The sequence below is a fragment of the Macaca nemestrina genome, chromosome 20, assembly GCF_043159975.1.
Source record: "Macaca nemestrina isolate mMacNem1 chromosome 20, mMacNem.hap1, whole genome shotgun sequence".
Taxonomy (NCBI): Eukaryota; Metazoa; Chordata; class Mammalia; order Primates; family Cercopithecidae; genus Macaca; species Macaca nemestrina.
Genome location: NC_092144.1, coordinates 5,655,106 through 5,672,717, shown reverse-complemented (window position 1 = coordinate 5,672,717; position 17,612 = coordinate 5,655,106). Strand labels below are relative to the sequence as shown.

The 17,612-nt window shown below is 47.9% G+C and overlaps 1 protein-coding gene across 11 annotated transcripts in view; it reads left to right on the top strand.

Moving 5' to 3' along the window:
- The window catches only part of LOC105484754 (regulatory factor X2), a 201,719-nt gene that overhangs the window by 139,834 nt on the left and 44,273 nt on the right, over positions 1–17,612 (top strand). For 9 of the 11 annotated variants that reach the window (XM_071086326.1, XM_071086325.1, XM_071086324.1 and 6 more), the window contains 4 exons: positions 2,007–2,104; positions 5,470–5,559; positions 7,594–7,673; positions 10,981–11,242. In XM_071086326.1, the coding sequence (XP_070942427.1) occupies positions 2,015–2,104; positions 5,470–5,559; positions 7,594–7,673; positions 10,981–11,242 (522 nt within the window). In that variant the 5' untranslated portion in view covers positions 2,007–2,014. The remainder of the gene's footprint in view (positions 1–2,006; positions 2,105–5,469; positions 5,560–7,593; positions 7,674–10,980; positions 11,243–17,612) is intronic. The other 2 variants (XM_011746728.2, XM_071086327.1) reach the window with 2 other exon arrangements.

Genomic DNA, 17,612 nt, shown 5'->3' with positions numbered 1-17,612 from the left:
AAATGACTGATTTAAACATTTAAAGGAAACTGTGAATACAAGCAGCTTCCAACAGAAAAATTCCAAAGGTCAGGTCTGTCAAACACAGAAAGAATGAGTTGAGGACTCAGGAAATACACTATGGGAAATTTACAATCTTTTGAAAGAATGGAAGGTAGGAGGTGCAGGCTGTGTAAGGTTTCGTTAACGCCCCAGCCAATCACCGTGTGGCTCTGGGGCCATCTAGTGGTGAGAAGTGAGTCAGGCTCACACAGAACAGAAAAATCCCGAGGCACTAGCCATGGGTCTCTGGGTCGCACCAAAGGTATTCGGGAGGGGAACTGGGGGTGGGGTGGTGGTGGTCGGAGAATAGTCCCCAACAATACAGATGTGATTGATCCAGCACACTCGAATTCAAACACACACATCCCTTTCTGCTTTCCTTAGGTAAATTAGTTTAATCTATTATAAGTTTGGCTTTTCGTTTTTGTCTTTTGGGTTTTTTTTGAGACAGAGTCTCGCTCTGTTGCCCAGGCTGGAGTGCAGTGGCGCGATCTCGGCTCACTGCAAGCTCCGCCTCCCGGGTTCACGCCATTCTCCTGCCTCAGCCTCCCGAGTAGCTGGGACTACAGGCGCCCGCCACCTCGCCCGGCTAATTTTTTTATTTTTAGTAGAGACGGGGTTTCACCGTGTTAACCAGAATGGTCTCGATCTCCTGACCTCGTGATCCGCCCGCCTCGGCCTCCCAAAGTGCTGGGATTACAGGCGTGAGCCACCGCGCCCGGCTTTTCGTTTTTAAAAGGCTTAAATTTTTTTTTTTCACTCGTTCTAAGAGATAAAAACTCTGGAGGTGATAGAGAAACAGAAAAGTTCTAGCAAATGTCTATTGTGTTCTATGTCATGTGCACCACGATGTATGCCTGAGGTTCAGTCCTCACTGCCCCAAGCAGGCAGGAGCCGTGGAGACCCCACATTGGGTGGGTGACATGCTCAGAGCTGGTGCCAGGACGGGGGACTGGTGTGCCTGATCACAAAGCCACCTCCCTACCTAAGTGTGTATACTTAACTATGTCTCAAATGCTCGACATAGCCGATTGTGTATTTAAAAGTGAAGACTGTTTGACTTTTAGCACTTTCATGGAACAAATTTATATTATCTGCCACGATATTAAATGAGTCGTTTTATATAGAATTTTTAAACTACCTCTTTGAAAGATGTATGCCTCTGACAGCAAAGAAATACATGTTTATACTTTCTTGTGGGCAAAGATGGCTTTGAACAGAAGGCAGTTTTTACTTACTGCCAAAATCCGTGAGGGCTTTTATCCAGCCCAGGATAAAACGTACCATTTCTTTGCTCCCTCTGCGATCACCTTTTCTCTCGCTAGCCAGTGGTTCTCACGCTGTCCCCCAGGGGTCACTTGGCAATATCTGAACACATCTGTGATTGCCACAGCTTGGAGGGGGAGTGCTCCTGGCATGGAAGGGGTGGAGGCCAGGGAGGCTGCTCAGCACCCTGCATTGCCCAGGATGGGCCTGCAATAGCAAAGAAGTATCCAGCTCAAATGTCAGTGGTGCCACAGTGGGGACACCCAGCCTTAGAGTATCTCCCATTGTCGTTTGGGGTGCAGTAGCTCCCCGGATGGCAGTCACCCACCCCGAGCTTTTGATTTGCTGGAGAAATGAGTAAACAATTGAGCCCTTCAAAATAGTTCAACCTGCTCAGACTTGGGCACAGAGCCGTTGTCCCGGCCTTCTGTTGAGGAATTCCTGCCATTGTGCGGTGACAGAGCTCTTTTTGGGATTTATATTTGGAAAACTTTCTCTGGCCCCTCTCTCCTTGTGTGGGACAGTTGTGCAGGCTGCTCCCACAGCTCCTCACTTAGGCGGTACCGCCAGGGTCTCTGCCTTTCAACTTCGAAGAATGTAGCTGGTTACTCCTTCCCTCCCATGAACTTGTTAGTTGCCCCTTGGGGTTTCAGTGCTTGCAACCCTTGCCCACCCAATCTCTCTCCGCCTTTCTTTAGACCTGAGCATGCAGAATTCCGAGGGTGGAGCGGATTCGCCAGCATCCGTGGCTCTGCGTCCCTCGGCGGCAGCCCCTCCTGTGCCAGCCTCCCCACAGGTAATGTGCGCCCGCCCGCCGCTCAGCCTCTCAGCAACAACAGGGTGGCCACAGCGTGGACGCGATCCCTTTGGGTTTGAAGGCTGCTCGGATCTGCAGAGAGAGAAATCTGTATTTTTCTGAATGGACTTCTCAGCCCCAATGCTGCTGCTGTTGAAATAGGCACAACTTCCTTGACTGTATTTGGCTTTTTCAATCTTTCTTAAAAAGATTCCATCAAGGAAATGATGTCACCAATGGAAAAGAAACCACTGCCCCAAATCTTACTTGGTCTCTTCTTAGCCTTCAGTAGAGGTTTTCTTGTACTTGGAAATGACTCTTTTACACAGAAGTGCCTTATTAAGAAGGCAGGCCGGGTGCGGTGGCTCACCCCTGTAATCCCAGCACTTTGGGAGGCTGAGACTGGCAGATTACTTGAGGCCAGGAGTTTGGGACCAACCTGGGCAACATAAACAGACCCTTTCTCTAAAAAAAAAAAAAAAATAGCCAAGCGTGGTGGCCTGCACCTGTAGTCCCAGCTCCTTAGAAGGCTGAGATGGGAGGATTTCCTGAGCCTGGGAGATTGAGGCTGCAGTAAGCCATGATTGTGACACTGCATTCCAGCCTGGGTGATAGAGACCTTGTCTTTAAAAAATAAAAAATAAAAAAATTAGCCAGGCATAGTGGTGCACGTCCTGTGGTCCCAGCTACTGAGGAGGCTATGGTGGAAGGATTGCTTGAGCCCAGTGTGAGCTATAATCATACCACTGCTCTCCAGCCTAACCGATAAAAAAAAGAAAAGAAAGGCCAGGCGTGGTGGCTCATGCCTGTAATCCCAGCACTTTGGGAGGCCGAGGCGGGCAGATCACGAGGTCAGGAGATTGAGACCATCCTGGCAAACACGGTGAAACCCTGTCTCTACTAAAAATACAAAAAAAAAAAAAATTAGCTGGGCGTGGTGGTGGGCGCCTGTAGTCCCAGCTTCTAGGGAGGCTGAGGCAGAAGAATGGCATGAACCCGGGAGGCGGTGGAGCTTGTAGTGAGTGGAGATTGCGCCACTGCACTCCAGCCTGGGTGACAGAGCGAGACTCCGTCTTTAAAAAAAAAAAAAAAAAAAAAAAGGCAAAAGATGAGTTAGAATTCTTTCTTTCTTTATTTATTTATTATTTTTTTGGAGATGGAGTCTCGCTCTGTTGCCCAGGCTGGAGTACAGTGGCACAATCTCCCAGGTTCAAGCGATTCTTCTGTCTTAGCCTCCTGAGTAGCTGGGATTACGGGCATGTACTACCACGCCCGGCTAATTTTTGTATTTTTAGTAGAGACAAGGTTTCACCATGTTGGCCAGGCTGGTCTCGAACTCCTGACCTCAGGTGATCCGCCCGCCTCAGCCTCCCAAAGTGCTGGGATTACAGGCATGAGCCACCACGCCCAGCCTAGATGAGTTAGAATTCTTAAGATTTGGTTCAAAATGGAATCTAGCACCTGAATGAATATATTCTTTAAACTTTGCAGAGAGAGAATTTTCACATTAGGCTCTCTCTGCTCCTGGATTTCTACCATGGAATGAAATAAGCCATAAAAAAGACAGAAATACCAAGTGAATGGCACTGGCCACATAAAACAGGCTGGAGGCTCATTACATGTGCTGAGGTCCACTGTGGCCATGTGACCACCTCGATCTGGAATCTAAAAGTTAGGAGCACAGCAAAAAGAAATGATTATGGTTTAAAAACACATAATTCAGAGCCAGGCACGGTGGCAAAAATACAAAAAATTGTATTTTGTATTTTGTATTACTAAATACAAAAAAATTAAGAAAAGAAAATTAGCCAGGTGTGCTGGTACATGCCTGTAATCCCAGCTACTCGGGAGGCTGAGGCAGGAGAATATCGAATCCGGGAGGTGGAGGTTGCAGTGAACCGAGATCATGCCACTGCAATCCAGCCTGGACAACAAGGGGCAACACGAGTGAAACTCTGTCTCAAAAAAACACAAAAAAACAAAAAAAACTCAATTCAGCAAAAACCAAAAGGCAATCAGTGAAGCGATTTATTTGATGTAGCATGTATAGTCAGGAATCTTTACCTTTTATTTCTTGCACATATGGCAGTGGGGAGGGCGTCTCGGAAGCCCGTCTTAGGTGGGGATCAGGTGCCGTCGCCCCGCCAGCAGTTGTGGCCTAATTGATATGTTTCCTTGCCCACTTGAAAGTGTCCAAGAGGAGTCAGCCGTCAGGTCTTCCTGCCAAGCCCCTCTCTCAGGCTCTCCCAGGCCTACATGGACTCTGTCTTCCTCTGCAGCAGCCACCGGGGACAGGTCTCAGTGCCACTCACGGCCACCACGTCCATCCCAGGTTTCATCACTGTGGTCCCTCTCTGAGGGCCTGCCAGGACCCTGTGAATTCTCCAAGCACACAGCACCCAGCTCACTTGGAATCGGAATGCCCTTGCACTGGCGTCCTTATTAGCACCATCTTCATCCTTAGCTCCATTTCTGCAACACTGGGGATGGTGTGTCCTCACCCGTCACCCCTCGTGACGTATATATGGCAGTCACTGCTACCTGTGACATTCACGGTTCATGCCAGGAAATCACAGCACTGCAGCCAATGACTCCTAAAGCCCCAGCTCTCAATAAACACACAAAACACTCCTGTTCCTCCCTCGACACGAGTTCACTTTGACCCTTCCCGTTTTCATAGCTTTGTGTGGCCAATCAGTACTCCCAGAAAAATAGCAAAGTCACACTGTGCAGACTTGACTTAGGAGGCCGGAGAGCAGTGGGGTCAGAGAGCGAGCGACGCAGATACAGGGCACCTGCACTCGAGTATTCTGTAGCCAGAAGCAGTACTTGAGCCCTCTGGCTTCATTAACCTCATTAGAAAATGGAAACAAGTCCGGGCTATACTGCAGAAGCGAGGGGTGCCACAGAGTGCTCTCCCAGGCAGTGATGCGGACGGCTGTCCAGAGGGCCCCAGCAGTCCCCTCTGTACGAGGGACGGTCAGTGTCACCTTGCTGCAGACTACAGACCCACAGAGGCAAAGCTGCCTGGGCGGGTGAAGGTGCATGGGCTTCTGTGTATGTGTGTGTGCATACGTGTGTGTGTGCCCACAAATTTGTGCATAGGTGTGGTGCTTGGGGTGAGTGTATGTGCACACTTGTGTATGTATGTGCATTGTTTGTGTGCCTGCACATACCTGCCGTGTGTCTGCCCAGGTCAGTGTGAGTGTGCAAGTCTGACCATCACCCCACTGTCCCCTCTGATCAGTCCCGCCTATGTTTTAATCAAGAGCACGTGAACAGACAGACAGCCTCTTACATTCTGTGTGTGTCCTCAGCACTGACCTCTGACAAGTCTAACTGGCCTTCTCTCCCTTCCCTTTTAGAGGGTGTTGGTCCAGGCAGCCAGCTCCGCTCCCAAAGGGGCCCAGATGCAGCCGATCTCCCTCCCCAGAGTTCAGCAGGTACCCCAGCAGGTAATGACAAGCACCGCAGCACCATGCACACCGGGGCGCAGTTAGCACTCGGCGATCTGGAACAATCTCTGAAGCATGCATCCTTTTCTGTGGCTGCTGTTCCTTGTTGTAAGCTTCAGTTTCTTAGCCAAAAGGCTTTTCCAGAAGCTGTACAATTAAAAGAAAAGAATCATTTACTGCAGATAGTTTTGCAACAAGCCAAGAAAGCTGGTGATCTTTCATTCATTCAGAAATTCAACAAGCATTCGGGAGCCGGTGAGCACCCCACGCCTGTGGGTGGAGCTCAGGTAGAAATGCAGACAGAAACAAAGGGCTCTGGACTGGAGGAGCCATCTGCTAGTGAGTGCCATACCCTCGGATGCAGGCACAACGGAGGGAATGCTGCTGACGATTTCAATGATCTAAGAACAGAGTTTGAAAGCACGGCTGACCAGCTGAGTAGCAACACAGATCATCAGCTTGGGGGCAGTCTAGAACATGGTTAGCAAACTGTTCCAGAAAAGGCCAAATTATACATTTTGGGGGGTTTGTGGTCCAGGCAGTCTCTGGAACAACCACTCAATTCCGCCATTGTATTGCAAAAGCAGCCATAAATGATACGCAACCAAATGGGCGTGGCTGTGTGCCAATAAAACTTTATTTACAAAAACAGGCAGTGGGCCAGAGTTTACCAACTCTGCCCTGCAGAATCCTGAATTAAAGTTAACTCAGGCTCCTCCCTAAAAGGAGCCCTGAGGCCCTAGAGGATGCACCACTCTTCAAGAGGGTCTTGCCTAGATTGGCAGTGTGTTCACAGGCATTTGTCAGGTGACTGTGTCCATGAGAACTAGGAAGGTTGCGGGATCACAGGAAGGAAAAGGCTCCAGACAGGCCCAGTGTGGACCCAGGGCCTCAGGCCAGTGGCTCTTAGCTCCTATCTGTCAAGGCACTCCCCAGAGACACCATGGAGAGGAGACAAAGACTAATGTATGATTCCAGAAGCTTCCACCACTTTTCTGGTGCTGGGCCTGCCCCAGCTCTTTCTGTAACTTTGGCATTTCACTTGGTCTCCTAGAATTCGACCTTTGACTTCCACCCCTGGGGGCACCACCCAAGAGATGTTAACCCCTAGGACTTGTGATTCTGGGGGTGGTGCGTTGGACAAGTACATACCATGCTCAGTGGTCCTGGGAGGGGCAGGTCAGCCCCATCCTGCAGCCTCAACCACAAGGTCACCATGACACCCGAGCAAGCCCACTGCTGTGGCCCTCCATCTTCTCACCCCAAAATTCGGTGGACGTAGGCAGCCACTAAGATACCCTCTGGGGTGAGAGTTTGAAGTCCCACGTGCAAAGCATTTGGCTTCCACTGCTCTGCTCAGGCTAGAGTCCCTCGGGGCCTGTCAGCTGGGGCTCTGAACTGATGTTTCAGCGAGGGGAGGACAGGGCAGCGGGGGTGTGCTGGGGTCTCCCCATTGCCCCATCTTCCCAGGCATGCCGCTCCTTCCCACTCTGTTCAGACCGTCACATTCTCTCCCCTCCTCTCTGCCATTGAAGGGGCACCAGGGCCACCCACAGGAGGTCTTGGGGCCATGTACAGTCGAATCCACTTGGCCCCCTGTACACTGCAGCCTGCACGCCACCCTGAGCCACAGACGGAGACCCTGTCGCAAAAAAACAAGAACAGAAAGCAGGGACAGTCCTGTGAGCCAAGGCTGGGCCTCTGTCCACAAGTCTAGTTTCCACTGCACTGGAGGGGCGCTGTCATTCTCCTGGTCCCGCCCCACGTATGCAGAGGAGCCAGGGCGTACAGACACGCTAGCAGAGCTCTGGGGATCAGTCGCAGCTCCCTGAACTGTGTGGGCCCGTTTGGAATATGTCGTCTGTACATTACTGTCTCCTCAGTGTCTTTCTAGGCGTGCCGACTGCGGGCGGGAACATTGTCATTTGGTACTAAATGTTCATAAAGGCAATAGAAGACACGTCTAGCTTGAATAATCTGCAGGCAACAAATGAGGGCGCGACGGGCGGTAACACAGCATATCCCATGTTTCAGGTGCAGCCGGCGCAGCACGTGTATCCTGCCCAGGTGCAGTACGTGGAAGGGGGAGACGCCGTCTACACGAATGGAGCCATGTGCGTGCTTCTCCCGCAGGCCACACCCAGAACCCTCTCCCTGACTCCAGCCTTTGCCACCTGGGGAGGCATTGAACAAATTCCTCTCCCTTATGCTTTTGGTGATGTGTTCACTAAATACTATTAAAACACTATTAGAAACCTGGGCAACATCTCTACAAAAAATTTTAAAATTAGCCAGACATGGTGACGAGCGCCTAGAGTCCCTCCCAGCTAGTCAGGAGGCCAAAGTGGGAGGATCGCATGAGCCCAGGAGTTGGAGGCTGCAGTGAGTTATGATCATGATAACTGATAGAGCAAGACCCTGTCCAAAAAAAAGGGAGCAGGGTGGGGGGTGAGGAATTAGGACATCATAACCCTATGGAGATTTCAGAAATCACAGACTTTTGTTGTTTTTTTTTTTTTTTTTGAGACGGAGTCTCGCTCTGTCGCCCAGGCTGCAGTGCAGTGACCGGATCGCAGCTCACTGCAAGCTCCGCCTCCCGGGTTCACGCCATTCTCCTGCCTCAGCCTCCCGAGTAGCTGGGACTACAGGCGCCCGCCACCTCGCCCGGCTAGTTTTTCGTATTTTCAGTAGAGACGGGGTTTCACCGTGTTAGCCAGGATGGTCTCGATCTCCTGACCTCGTGATCCGCCCGTCTCGGCCTCCCAAAGTGCTGGGATTACAGGCTTGAGCCACCGCGCCCGGCCTCAGAAATCACAGACTTTTGTACTTTTTACTTTTAGAAAAGATAGTCTTAGGGGTAAAAAAAAAAAAAAAAAAAAAGGCTAATCCTAACTCTTCATTGTGAAGTCAGTCTTTGAGATCCAGAAACCATCCAGCTCTGTGTGTTTTCCCCCCGCCTCTGTTAAACTCTAGCTTTGTGTAATGTTAATAGAACTTGATTTTCCGCGTTGCAATGCCGCCTGGAGGTTTCTGCTCGGTAACTGTGTGATGCTGGGGCAGGAAAGTATGCGTCTCCCATGCAGCTCACTTTACTTTAGATGTGGCTCCTTTCGCCTGCTTGTCTGTCTCTGTTTGGCCTGGATGCTCCCCTCACAAGTGCAGGGGCTGTGCACGAGAACCTGGCTGTGGCTTCAGGGTTGTGAATGGTGGAGTTATACGATTCTCTAAAGCATGATGTTGAAGGTTACGAAACACACAGAAACACTGTAAGTGCATGTAACACCAGTGACATTGGAGCAAGGTCTGTAGGTCCTACCAAGGTCACGGTCTTGGTTTTGATATTGTACTACAGAGTTATAGCCGTCCCCCTGGGTTAGGGTTAGGGTACAGGAGTGCACGCCTCCGAGAGGTCAAAGGGGTCCTTCCTGCCACCCAGAGGGCCTGCCCCTAGGACGCATCACAAACCTTACTCACCGATAAGGGAAGCCCACTCCTGACCACAGCTGCATTACTCAAGTAAAACTTCACATTTTCGGTCTGAACGACATAGTCACTCCTTTAATCCAGATGTTAAAGGAAGATTAGATGAATTATTGTTATCACTTAGAAATTCTTTTTTCTTATGCAGTCTCATTTATTTAAACTTTTTGTTTTGAAATAATCAGAGACTCCACAAGAAGTTCTGAAATTAATACACAGAGTTCATGTACCCTTCCCCCAGCTTGCTCCAGTGGTGACACCATGCAGGACAATATCAAAACCTGGAAACCTACCAGCCAGGTGCAGTGGTGCACGCCCGTAATCCCAGCTACCGTGGTGGTGCACGCCTGTATTCCGAGGCTGAAGCAGGAGGATCACTTGAGCTCTGGAGGCTGAGGCTGCAGTGAGCTATGATTTTGCCACTGCACTCCAGGCTGGGCTACAGGAGACCCTGTCTCAAAAAAACAAAACAAAAGAAAACCCTGGAAATTGACATCGGGGTAAAACTGTTAACCAGCCCGCAGGCCTTTTTCAGTTCTCCCAGTCTTTATGCACATGCTTCTGTGTGTGTGCTTGCATGTGGAGTACATGTGGCTTTGCATGTTCATGTGTGTGCCCTTGTGTGTGCATGTGTGTCTATTTCTGTGCATTTTTAGCCCATGTGTAGATTTGTGTAACAATCCCACCGTCAAGACAGAACTGCTCCATCTCCACACAGGAGCTCCCTCATGTGACCCATTTATCCACTTAGAATTTTAAGTTTTATTTTTATTTATTTATTTATTTATTTATTTTTTTTTTTTTTGAGACGGAGTCTCGCTCTGTCGCCCAGGCTGGAGTGCAGTGGCGCGATCTCGGCTCACTGCAAGCTCCGCCTCCCGGGTTCACGCCATTCTCCTGCCTCAGCCTCCCGAGTAGCTGGGACTACAGGCGCCCACAACCGCGCCCGGCTAATTTTTTGTATTTTTAGTAGAGACGGGGTTTCTCCGTGGTCTCGATCTCCTGACCTTGTGATCCGCCCGCCTCGGCCTCCCAAAGTGCTGGGATTACAGGCATGAGCCACCGCGCCCGGCCACTATTTTTATTTATTTTTAAGAGCTAGGGTCTTGCTGTGTTGCCCAGGCTAAAGTGCAATGGTGCGGTCACAGCTCGCTGCAGCCTCAAAGTCCTGGGCTCAGGCAGTCCTCCCACCCCAGCCTCCTGAGTAGTTGGGACTACAGGCACGCACCACCACACCTGGCTTAATCTTTTATTTTTTGTAGGGATGGTTCTCTCTGTGTTGCCCAGGCTGGTCTCAAACTTCTGACCTCAAGCAGTTTTCCCACCTTAGCCTCCCAAAGTGCTGGGATTACAGCCCTGAGCCACCACACCTGACCTAGAATTTTTTAGGGGTCAGTTTTCGATGAGTCAGCCTGTGGTCCTGAAGATTTTGCAACACAATGGCTCTGAACTTGTGCTGCATTTGAGTGTCATATGCCATGTCCAAATTGCTCCATGTGTCTGGCCTCTCCGGGCTGCAGCTTTTACATGATGTTTGGCTGGATATTCATGAACTCAGACAAGGCATTTAAATGGGACAGCGGCCGGGCGCGGTGGCTCAAGCCTGTAATCCCAGCACTTTGGGAGGCCGAGGCGGGTGGATCACGAGGTCAGGAGATCGAGACTATCCTGGCTAACATGGTGAAACCCCGTCTCTACTAAAAATACAAAAAACTAGCCGGGCGTGGTGGCGGGCGCCTGTAGTCTCAGCTACTTGGGAGGCTGAGGCGGGAGAATGGCGTGAACCCGGGAGGCGGAGCTTGCAGTGAGCCGAGATCACGCCACTGCACTCCAGCCTGGGAGACACAGCGAGACTCCGTCTCAAAAAAATAAAAAATAAAAAATAAAAATAAATAAATAAATGGGACAGCATCCCATGAGTGACTTCTCTCTTTCTAACAGACGAACGGCCTACACCTACAACCCCGAGCCTCAGATGTACGCCCCCAGCAGCGCAGCTTCTTACTTCGAGGCCCCAGGCGGTGCCCAGGTGACCGTGGCAGCCTCGTCCCCGCCAGCGGTCCCCTCCCACAGCATGGTGGGCATCACCATGGATGTCGGGGGGAGCCCCATCGTCTCCAGCACGGGAGCCTATCTCATCCATGGGGGGATGGACAGCACCAGACACTCCCTGGCCCACACCTCCCGGTCATCGCCAGCCACGGTATGTAGGAGGCTCTTGGGACCAGCGGGGTAGGCCATGAGTATTCTCGCAGCAGCGGCGGCAGGGACGGTGAGTAAGAGGCAGCCAGAGGCCTGTCGTCTGCTCTGGGCCCAGGCGGCCCCACGATGGAGTCGGGCCAGCCTCAGATGGGCCATGCAACCCTAGGCTGGCCTGCAGAGTTCTTTGAACTTCAGTTGGCCATTGGTATCAAGAGGAGGACAAGTCATGCGTCATGGGCTATTTGTGAAAAGGGAATGAATCAAGCATCTCTCCACTGGTGGATGCTGCAGCCGCCTTTGCTGTTGTCATGATTGTTATCATTGTTAATATCAAGCTCTGAGAGGCGTGGATCGATCCATCCACGGGACGCCTGCACTGAATCCAGCAGGGGAGGTCTCCCTGCAGCCTCTGGCGAGTTCTCACTGCCGTGCCCCCATGCACAGTCACTACTTACCTGCTCTTCCAAAGTCTCCACATTTAAAACTCGATTTCCCATATTTACTTCTCATGCATTTTCCTTCTTAAATTAACACAAAGTAAAATGGACTTTTTGGTGTACAGCCCTGTGAGTTTCGACATGGGTAGATTTGTGTACCATCAGGACACAGAACTGTGCAATGCCCTGAAAACCCCCTCGTGGTATTTCTTAACAGTCACAACCTCCCCCAATCCCCAACCCTTGGCAACCGCCGATCTGTTCCCTATTGCTATAGTTTCATCTTTACCAGCGTGGTGTATAAATGGAATCATACAGATTGTGACCTTTTGAGACTGGCTTCTTGTACTCATTCTGGTGCCTTTGAGATTCAGTCAAGTTGTTGCATGAATCCGAGTTGCTTTTTTTTTTTTTTTTTGTTACTGAATAATATTCTATTACGCTACAGTTTGTTTATTCATTCACTAGTTGAGGGCCATTTGGATGGTTTCCAATTTGGGACGATTATGAATAAAGAAGCCTTAAATTTGACATGCAAGCTTTTGTAAGGATGTATGTTTTCTTTCTTTTGGATATATACCTACAAGTGGAATTGCTGCTGGCTCATACAGAAAGTGTATGTTTAACTTGATCAGAAACCACCAGTTTCCCAAGTGGTTGCGCCATTTTGCATTTCCACCAGCAACATACAAGAGTTCCTCTTGCTCAGCTCCGTCAGCAGCATTTGATGCTCCTGGTGCTGTTGGTATTGGCCATTCTAATAAATGTGTGGTGGTACCTCATTGTGGTTGCAACTTGCATTTTCTTTATAGCTAATGATGGTAAGCAGCTTTTCCTGTGAGTGTAGATGCTGTGGTCAGTGTCACTTCAAGTCATTTGCTTCTTTTTTAACTAGGTTGCTTGTTTTCTTATGGTTGAGTTTTTGAGAATTCTTTATATATTCTGGATACAAGTCTCCTGTCAGACATGTGACTTGCAAATATTTTCCCTGGTCTTTAGTGTGTCTTTCCATTCTCTAGAGAGTGTCCTTTGCAGAGAAAAAAAAATTTAATTTTGATCAAATCCAGTTTATCAGTTTTTCTTTTGTGGCTCATGCTTTCGATGTCACGTCTAAGAACTCTTTGCCTATTTGCACATCATGAAGATTTTCTCCTGTTTCCTTTGAAAAGTGTTATAGTTTTACTTTTGTTTTGGGTTGTTTTTTTTTTTCTTTTTCTTTTTCTTTTTGTTTTTCTTTTCTTTTCTTTTCTTTTTTCTTTTTTTTTTGAGACAGAGTTTTGCTCTGTCTCCCAGGCTGGAGTGCAGTGCATCTCGGCTCACTGCAACCTCTGCCTCCTGAGTTCAAGCGATTCTCCTGCCTCAGCCTCCCAAGTAGCTGGGATTACAGGTGCACACCACCACACCTGGCTAATTTTTGTATTTTCAGTACAGACAGCGTTTCACCGTGTTGGCCAGGCTGGTCTCAAATGCCTGACCTCAAGTGATCCACTCACCTTAGCCTCCCAAAGTGCTGGGATTACAAGCATGAGCCACCGCACCTGATCATAGTTTTACATTTTACATTTAGATCTGTTTCCTGTCAAGTTAACATTTGTATAAGATATAAGGTTTAAGTTGAGGTTTTTGTTTTTGTTTTTTTTGCATATGAAACAACATGCTATTCTAGCCTCGTTTGTTAAAAAAGACTACCCTTTGGGTTGCTTTAACACCTTTGTCAAAAATCAGTTGGGTTTATTTCAGAGTGTCCTGTTCCATTCCATTGGTCTGTCTGCCTATCCCTTTACAAATAGCATAGACTTAATTACTATAGCTTTATAGTAAGTCTAAACTTGAATAGAATGGTTCCTCCCACTTTATTCTTCAGTATTGTGTTGGCTATTTATATAAACTCAAAGTTTCTGTATAAGTTTAGATCAATTTATCTGTATCTACAAAAAAATCTACTGAGATTTTGATTAATTTGCACTAAACCAATGTGGGGAGAATTCCCACCTTTACCATGTTGAGGCTTCCAATCCATGACCATGGTATGTTTTCTCCATTTGTTTAGATTTTTTATTTCTTTCATCAGCATTTTGTAACTTATACAAAATTCTGTACATGTTTTGTTAGATTTATATCAAAGTATTTCATGTTTGGAGAGCTATTGTAAATGGCATTGTGGGTTTTCTTGGCATTGATCTTTAAATTTATGTTTCTAACTGTTCATTTCTAGGATTTAAAAATGGTTGATTTTTGACTGTTTATCTTGTATCCTGTAATCTTGCTGAACTCACTTTTTAGTTCTAGGAGCTTCTGGTTGCCTGCAAATATAACCACTTTTTTCTTTCTTTCCAGTATGAACAAAAAGAAATTTCATTTCTTTTTCTTGCCTTTTTGTACTGGCTAGGACTTGCAGTGAACTGTTGAAAACAGGGGTGGCAAGAATGGTCATCCTTGCCTTTTTCCCAATCTTAAGGGAAAAGCCTTCAGTACTTCACTGCTAAGTATGTGATGTTAGCTGTAGGTTTTTCACAGATGCCCTTTTTCAGATTGAGGAAGTTCCTTTCTTTTTCTAGTTTTCTGGAAGTTTCTATTATAAATAGATGTTGAATTCTGCCAAATGGGTTTTTTTTTAAATTTATGTAAGCATATGTTTTTCTTCATTAGGGTGTTGATATAATGGATTGCATTGATTGACTTTCAATTACACAATAACTTCTTATTTTGGTGTAAGGCTAATCTCCTGAGATAGAAGGTGATGGTCTAGCCTTGTCTCTGTTTTTTTGTTTGTTTGGTTTTGGTTCTGGTGTGTTTTGGAGTCACCCTGGCATCAGAGAGGCCCATGACTCTTGCTGTCCTCTCTCTTCCTATGTCCAGAGTGACCCCCAGGCCCTGGCTCTGGGGACAGGCATAGTGCCCCACGCCTCCTCCCTCTCTTCTCGGGAGGAGTCTTCTTTCTAGAGGCTGTGAAATTATAGGGTAGTGTCTGCTGCTTCTACCCCTAGCCACTTAGTGCCTCGGTGCCATTAGCACCCCAGGCCAGGCAGCTCGGGCAGACCAGACATACTTCTCCCCCATGGGATTGGCTGGGTGGAACTAGGTTTAGTTGTTATGGATCAGAAAGCTTTCCTCACAGACTACAGTAATTGTCACAAATGTGGCATATTTGACTTAGCAAACAACATCAACTTATAACAGTAAAATAGACTGGGATTGCAAGTGACAAATTTACTGAGAAACAGCAATGTTCTCTGTGGTTTCAGAATTACCTCGTTGCAGCAAACATGCTCCTCAGACCCTGGACCACCACCCTGGAACTGTGGTTTGTTATCTGGATTTCTCTGGAAAAATTGAATTATTAAATCAATTAGAAATCCATGAACGGGCTATGTTTTCTCACACACACACACACACACACACACAACTCCCCCACCAAGCTCTGGGGAAGTCATCATCTTGGATAGGAATCTGATTCCTGGCTTCTGACTGCTCTGGTATTTATTGGCTTGTTGTTGGCATGAGAACATCCAACAAGGATGCCACGGAAATTCGAGAGATTTTCCGAGAGCCAAGAACAACAATGGCCCTGAAATTGCAACAGAAATACAACTGCTGGACCCGACATTTGATGTCTACCAGTTTGTTCATGTCAGAGTTTTGTTTCTTGGGACTATCGCTTAGTCCTAAAGACAGAGCATGAAGGCTGAAGCAAGTCCTCACTTACAGCCTCGACGAGTGATTCCAGACTCTTGGTGACCAATTTTCTCGAGTATTTATTTCCAGTTAAAATGTCATCCGTATTATAAATCTCAAACGTTAATTGCCCAAATGGTGAATTTTTGATACACACATTTTCTATTGTGGTTTTTTCCACTACATGGAGCAGGGACACTAAAGTGAGAGTTTTATTCTTGTCCTTTCTGCCCAAGTGGAGCCTCCTTTTCTACCCCTTGGATTGTGTCCAGGGGATGCTGACGGTCAATCGAGGGGACAAGAAAGAGACTCCTCCAGCCTGGGAGCTGCCCGCAGTGGGCCCTTCCTCCCGCAAGACCCAGGGCTACATGAGGCCGTGCTGTGAAAACACACAGCCTCTGAGGGTCACACTGTAGGCCCTGATGAAGAAAAAAGGCCTACCCAGTTTTTATCTTTTTCAAAATTGTTCTCATACTTTAATGAATCTTTTCTCATTTTATTAGTTTAAATCTGACTAATACAGCAGAAGATAAAAAAAGTCTAGTGGATTTTAATTGCAGCTGAAGTTAAAATGTCCTGCTGTATTTTATTAGTTTAACAAGCTAAATATTCTGCCTTTGACAGCTTTCTTTTTACCCAAGAAGGGGGTCTCATGATACACCATATATAATACCATTAAAAGAGAAACTTTCGGTAAATTAAACAAGTGTCTGTCTGAGCAAAGAACAACTCTCCCGTCAGGCAGCCCTCAGAACTAGAAGAGGTTCAGAGAGCACCCCTCCCCCGTGGTCCGTGGAGGTGGCTCGCGGAGGCCCGTGGCACCTCCATGCAGCAGCACAGCTTATGACAGAATCATCAGTCACACCCATCTCTTCTGTAGCCTGGCTCTTCAGTGAAGATGTAGAATGAAAAGTCACCTGGGCACAGTGGCTCATGCCTGTAATCCCAGCACTTTGGAAAGCTAAGGTGGGAGGATCACTTGAGCCCAGGAGTTTAAGACTAGCTTAGGCAACATAGTGAGACCCCGTCTCTACAAAAAACTTAAAAATTGGGCCGGGTATGGTGGTCATGCCTGTGATCCCAGCACTTTGGGAGGCTGAGGCGGGGGATCACGAGATCAAGAGATGGAGACACTCTTGGCCAACATGGCGAAACCCCATCTCTACTAAAAATATGAAAATTAGTGGAGTGTGGTGGCACACACCTGTAGTCCCAGCTACTCAGGAGGCTGAGGCAGGAGAATCACTTGAATCCGGGAGGTGGAGGTTGCAGTGAGCCAAGATCGTGCCACTGCACTCCAGCCTGGCGACAGAGCCAGACTCCATCTCAAAAAAAAAAAAAAAAAATTAGCTGTGTGTGTCTGTAGTCCCAGCTACTAAGGAGGCTGAGGGAGGAGGATCACCTGAGCTGGGGGAGGTTGAGGCTGCAGTGAGCCATGATGGTGCCACTGCACTTCAGCCTGGGTGACAGATCAAGACCCTGTCTCTAAATAAATAAAAATAAATCACTTGGGTACTCCTCCCATCTGCCAGAAGTCTGCTCAGCCCCTGCATAGCAGTTTTTTGTCCAATGATCAGGGCGAATTATTTGCCAGCCAACACACATGATGATAATCGCTCTTCCCACTGCCTGCCTTTGACATTCCCACACTCAAGATACTGTTTGATAAAGGAATTTCGACAATGGCACATCTGCTTTTCCTCTCACTATGACATTTATCACCGCTTTTTAATTTCCTAGAGTTCCCTTTTTAGTGCAGTTGGAAGTTGTTAGTTTGTTACATTTGTTGCAGCTGATGATCCAATGTTGATGCATTATTGTAGACTACACTCCCGTTCACATTAGGGTTCTCTCTTGGTGGTGTGCGTTGTATGGGTTGTGGCAAGTGTGTGATAATATCACTTTTGAAGCTGGTTTTATAAGGTTTTTTTTTTTTTTTTGTTTTGTTTTGTTTTTTTCCCGCAAAGGTGGGAAAAGTACCCAGGTTTACACTTACAAGTACCCCTTTGAAAGATATGTCTGGGGCTGGGCACGGTGACTCAGGCCTGTAATCCCAGCACTTTGGGAGGCCGAGACAGGCGGATCACGAGTTCAGGAGATCGAGACCATCCTGGCTAACATGGTAAAACCCCGTCTCTACTAAAATACAAAAAAAATTAGCCGGGCGAGGTGGCAGGCGCCTGTACTCCCAGCTACTCAGGAGGCTGAGGCAGGAGAATGGCGTGAACCCGGGAGGCGGGGCTTGCAGTGAGCTGAGAT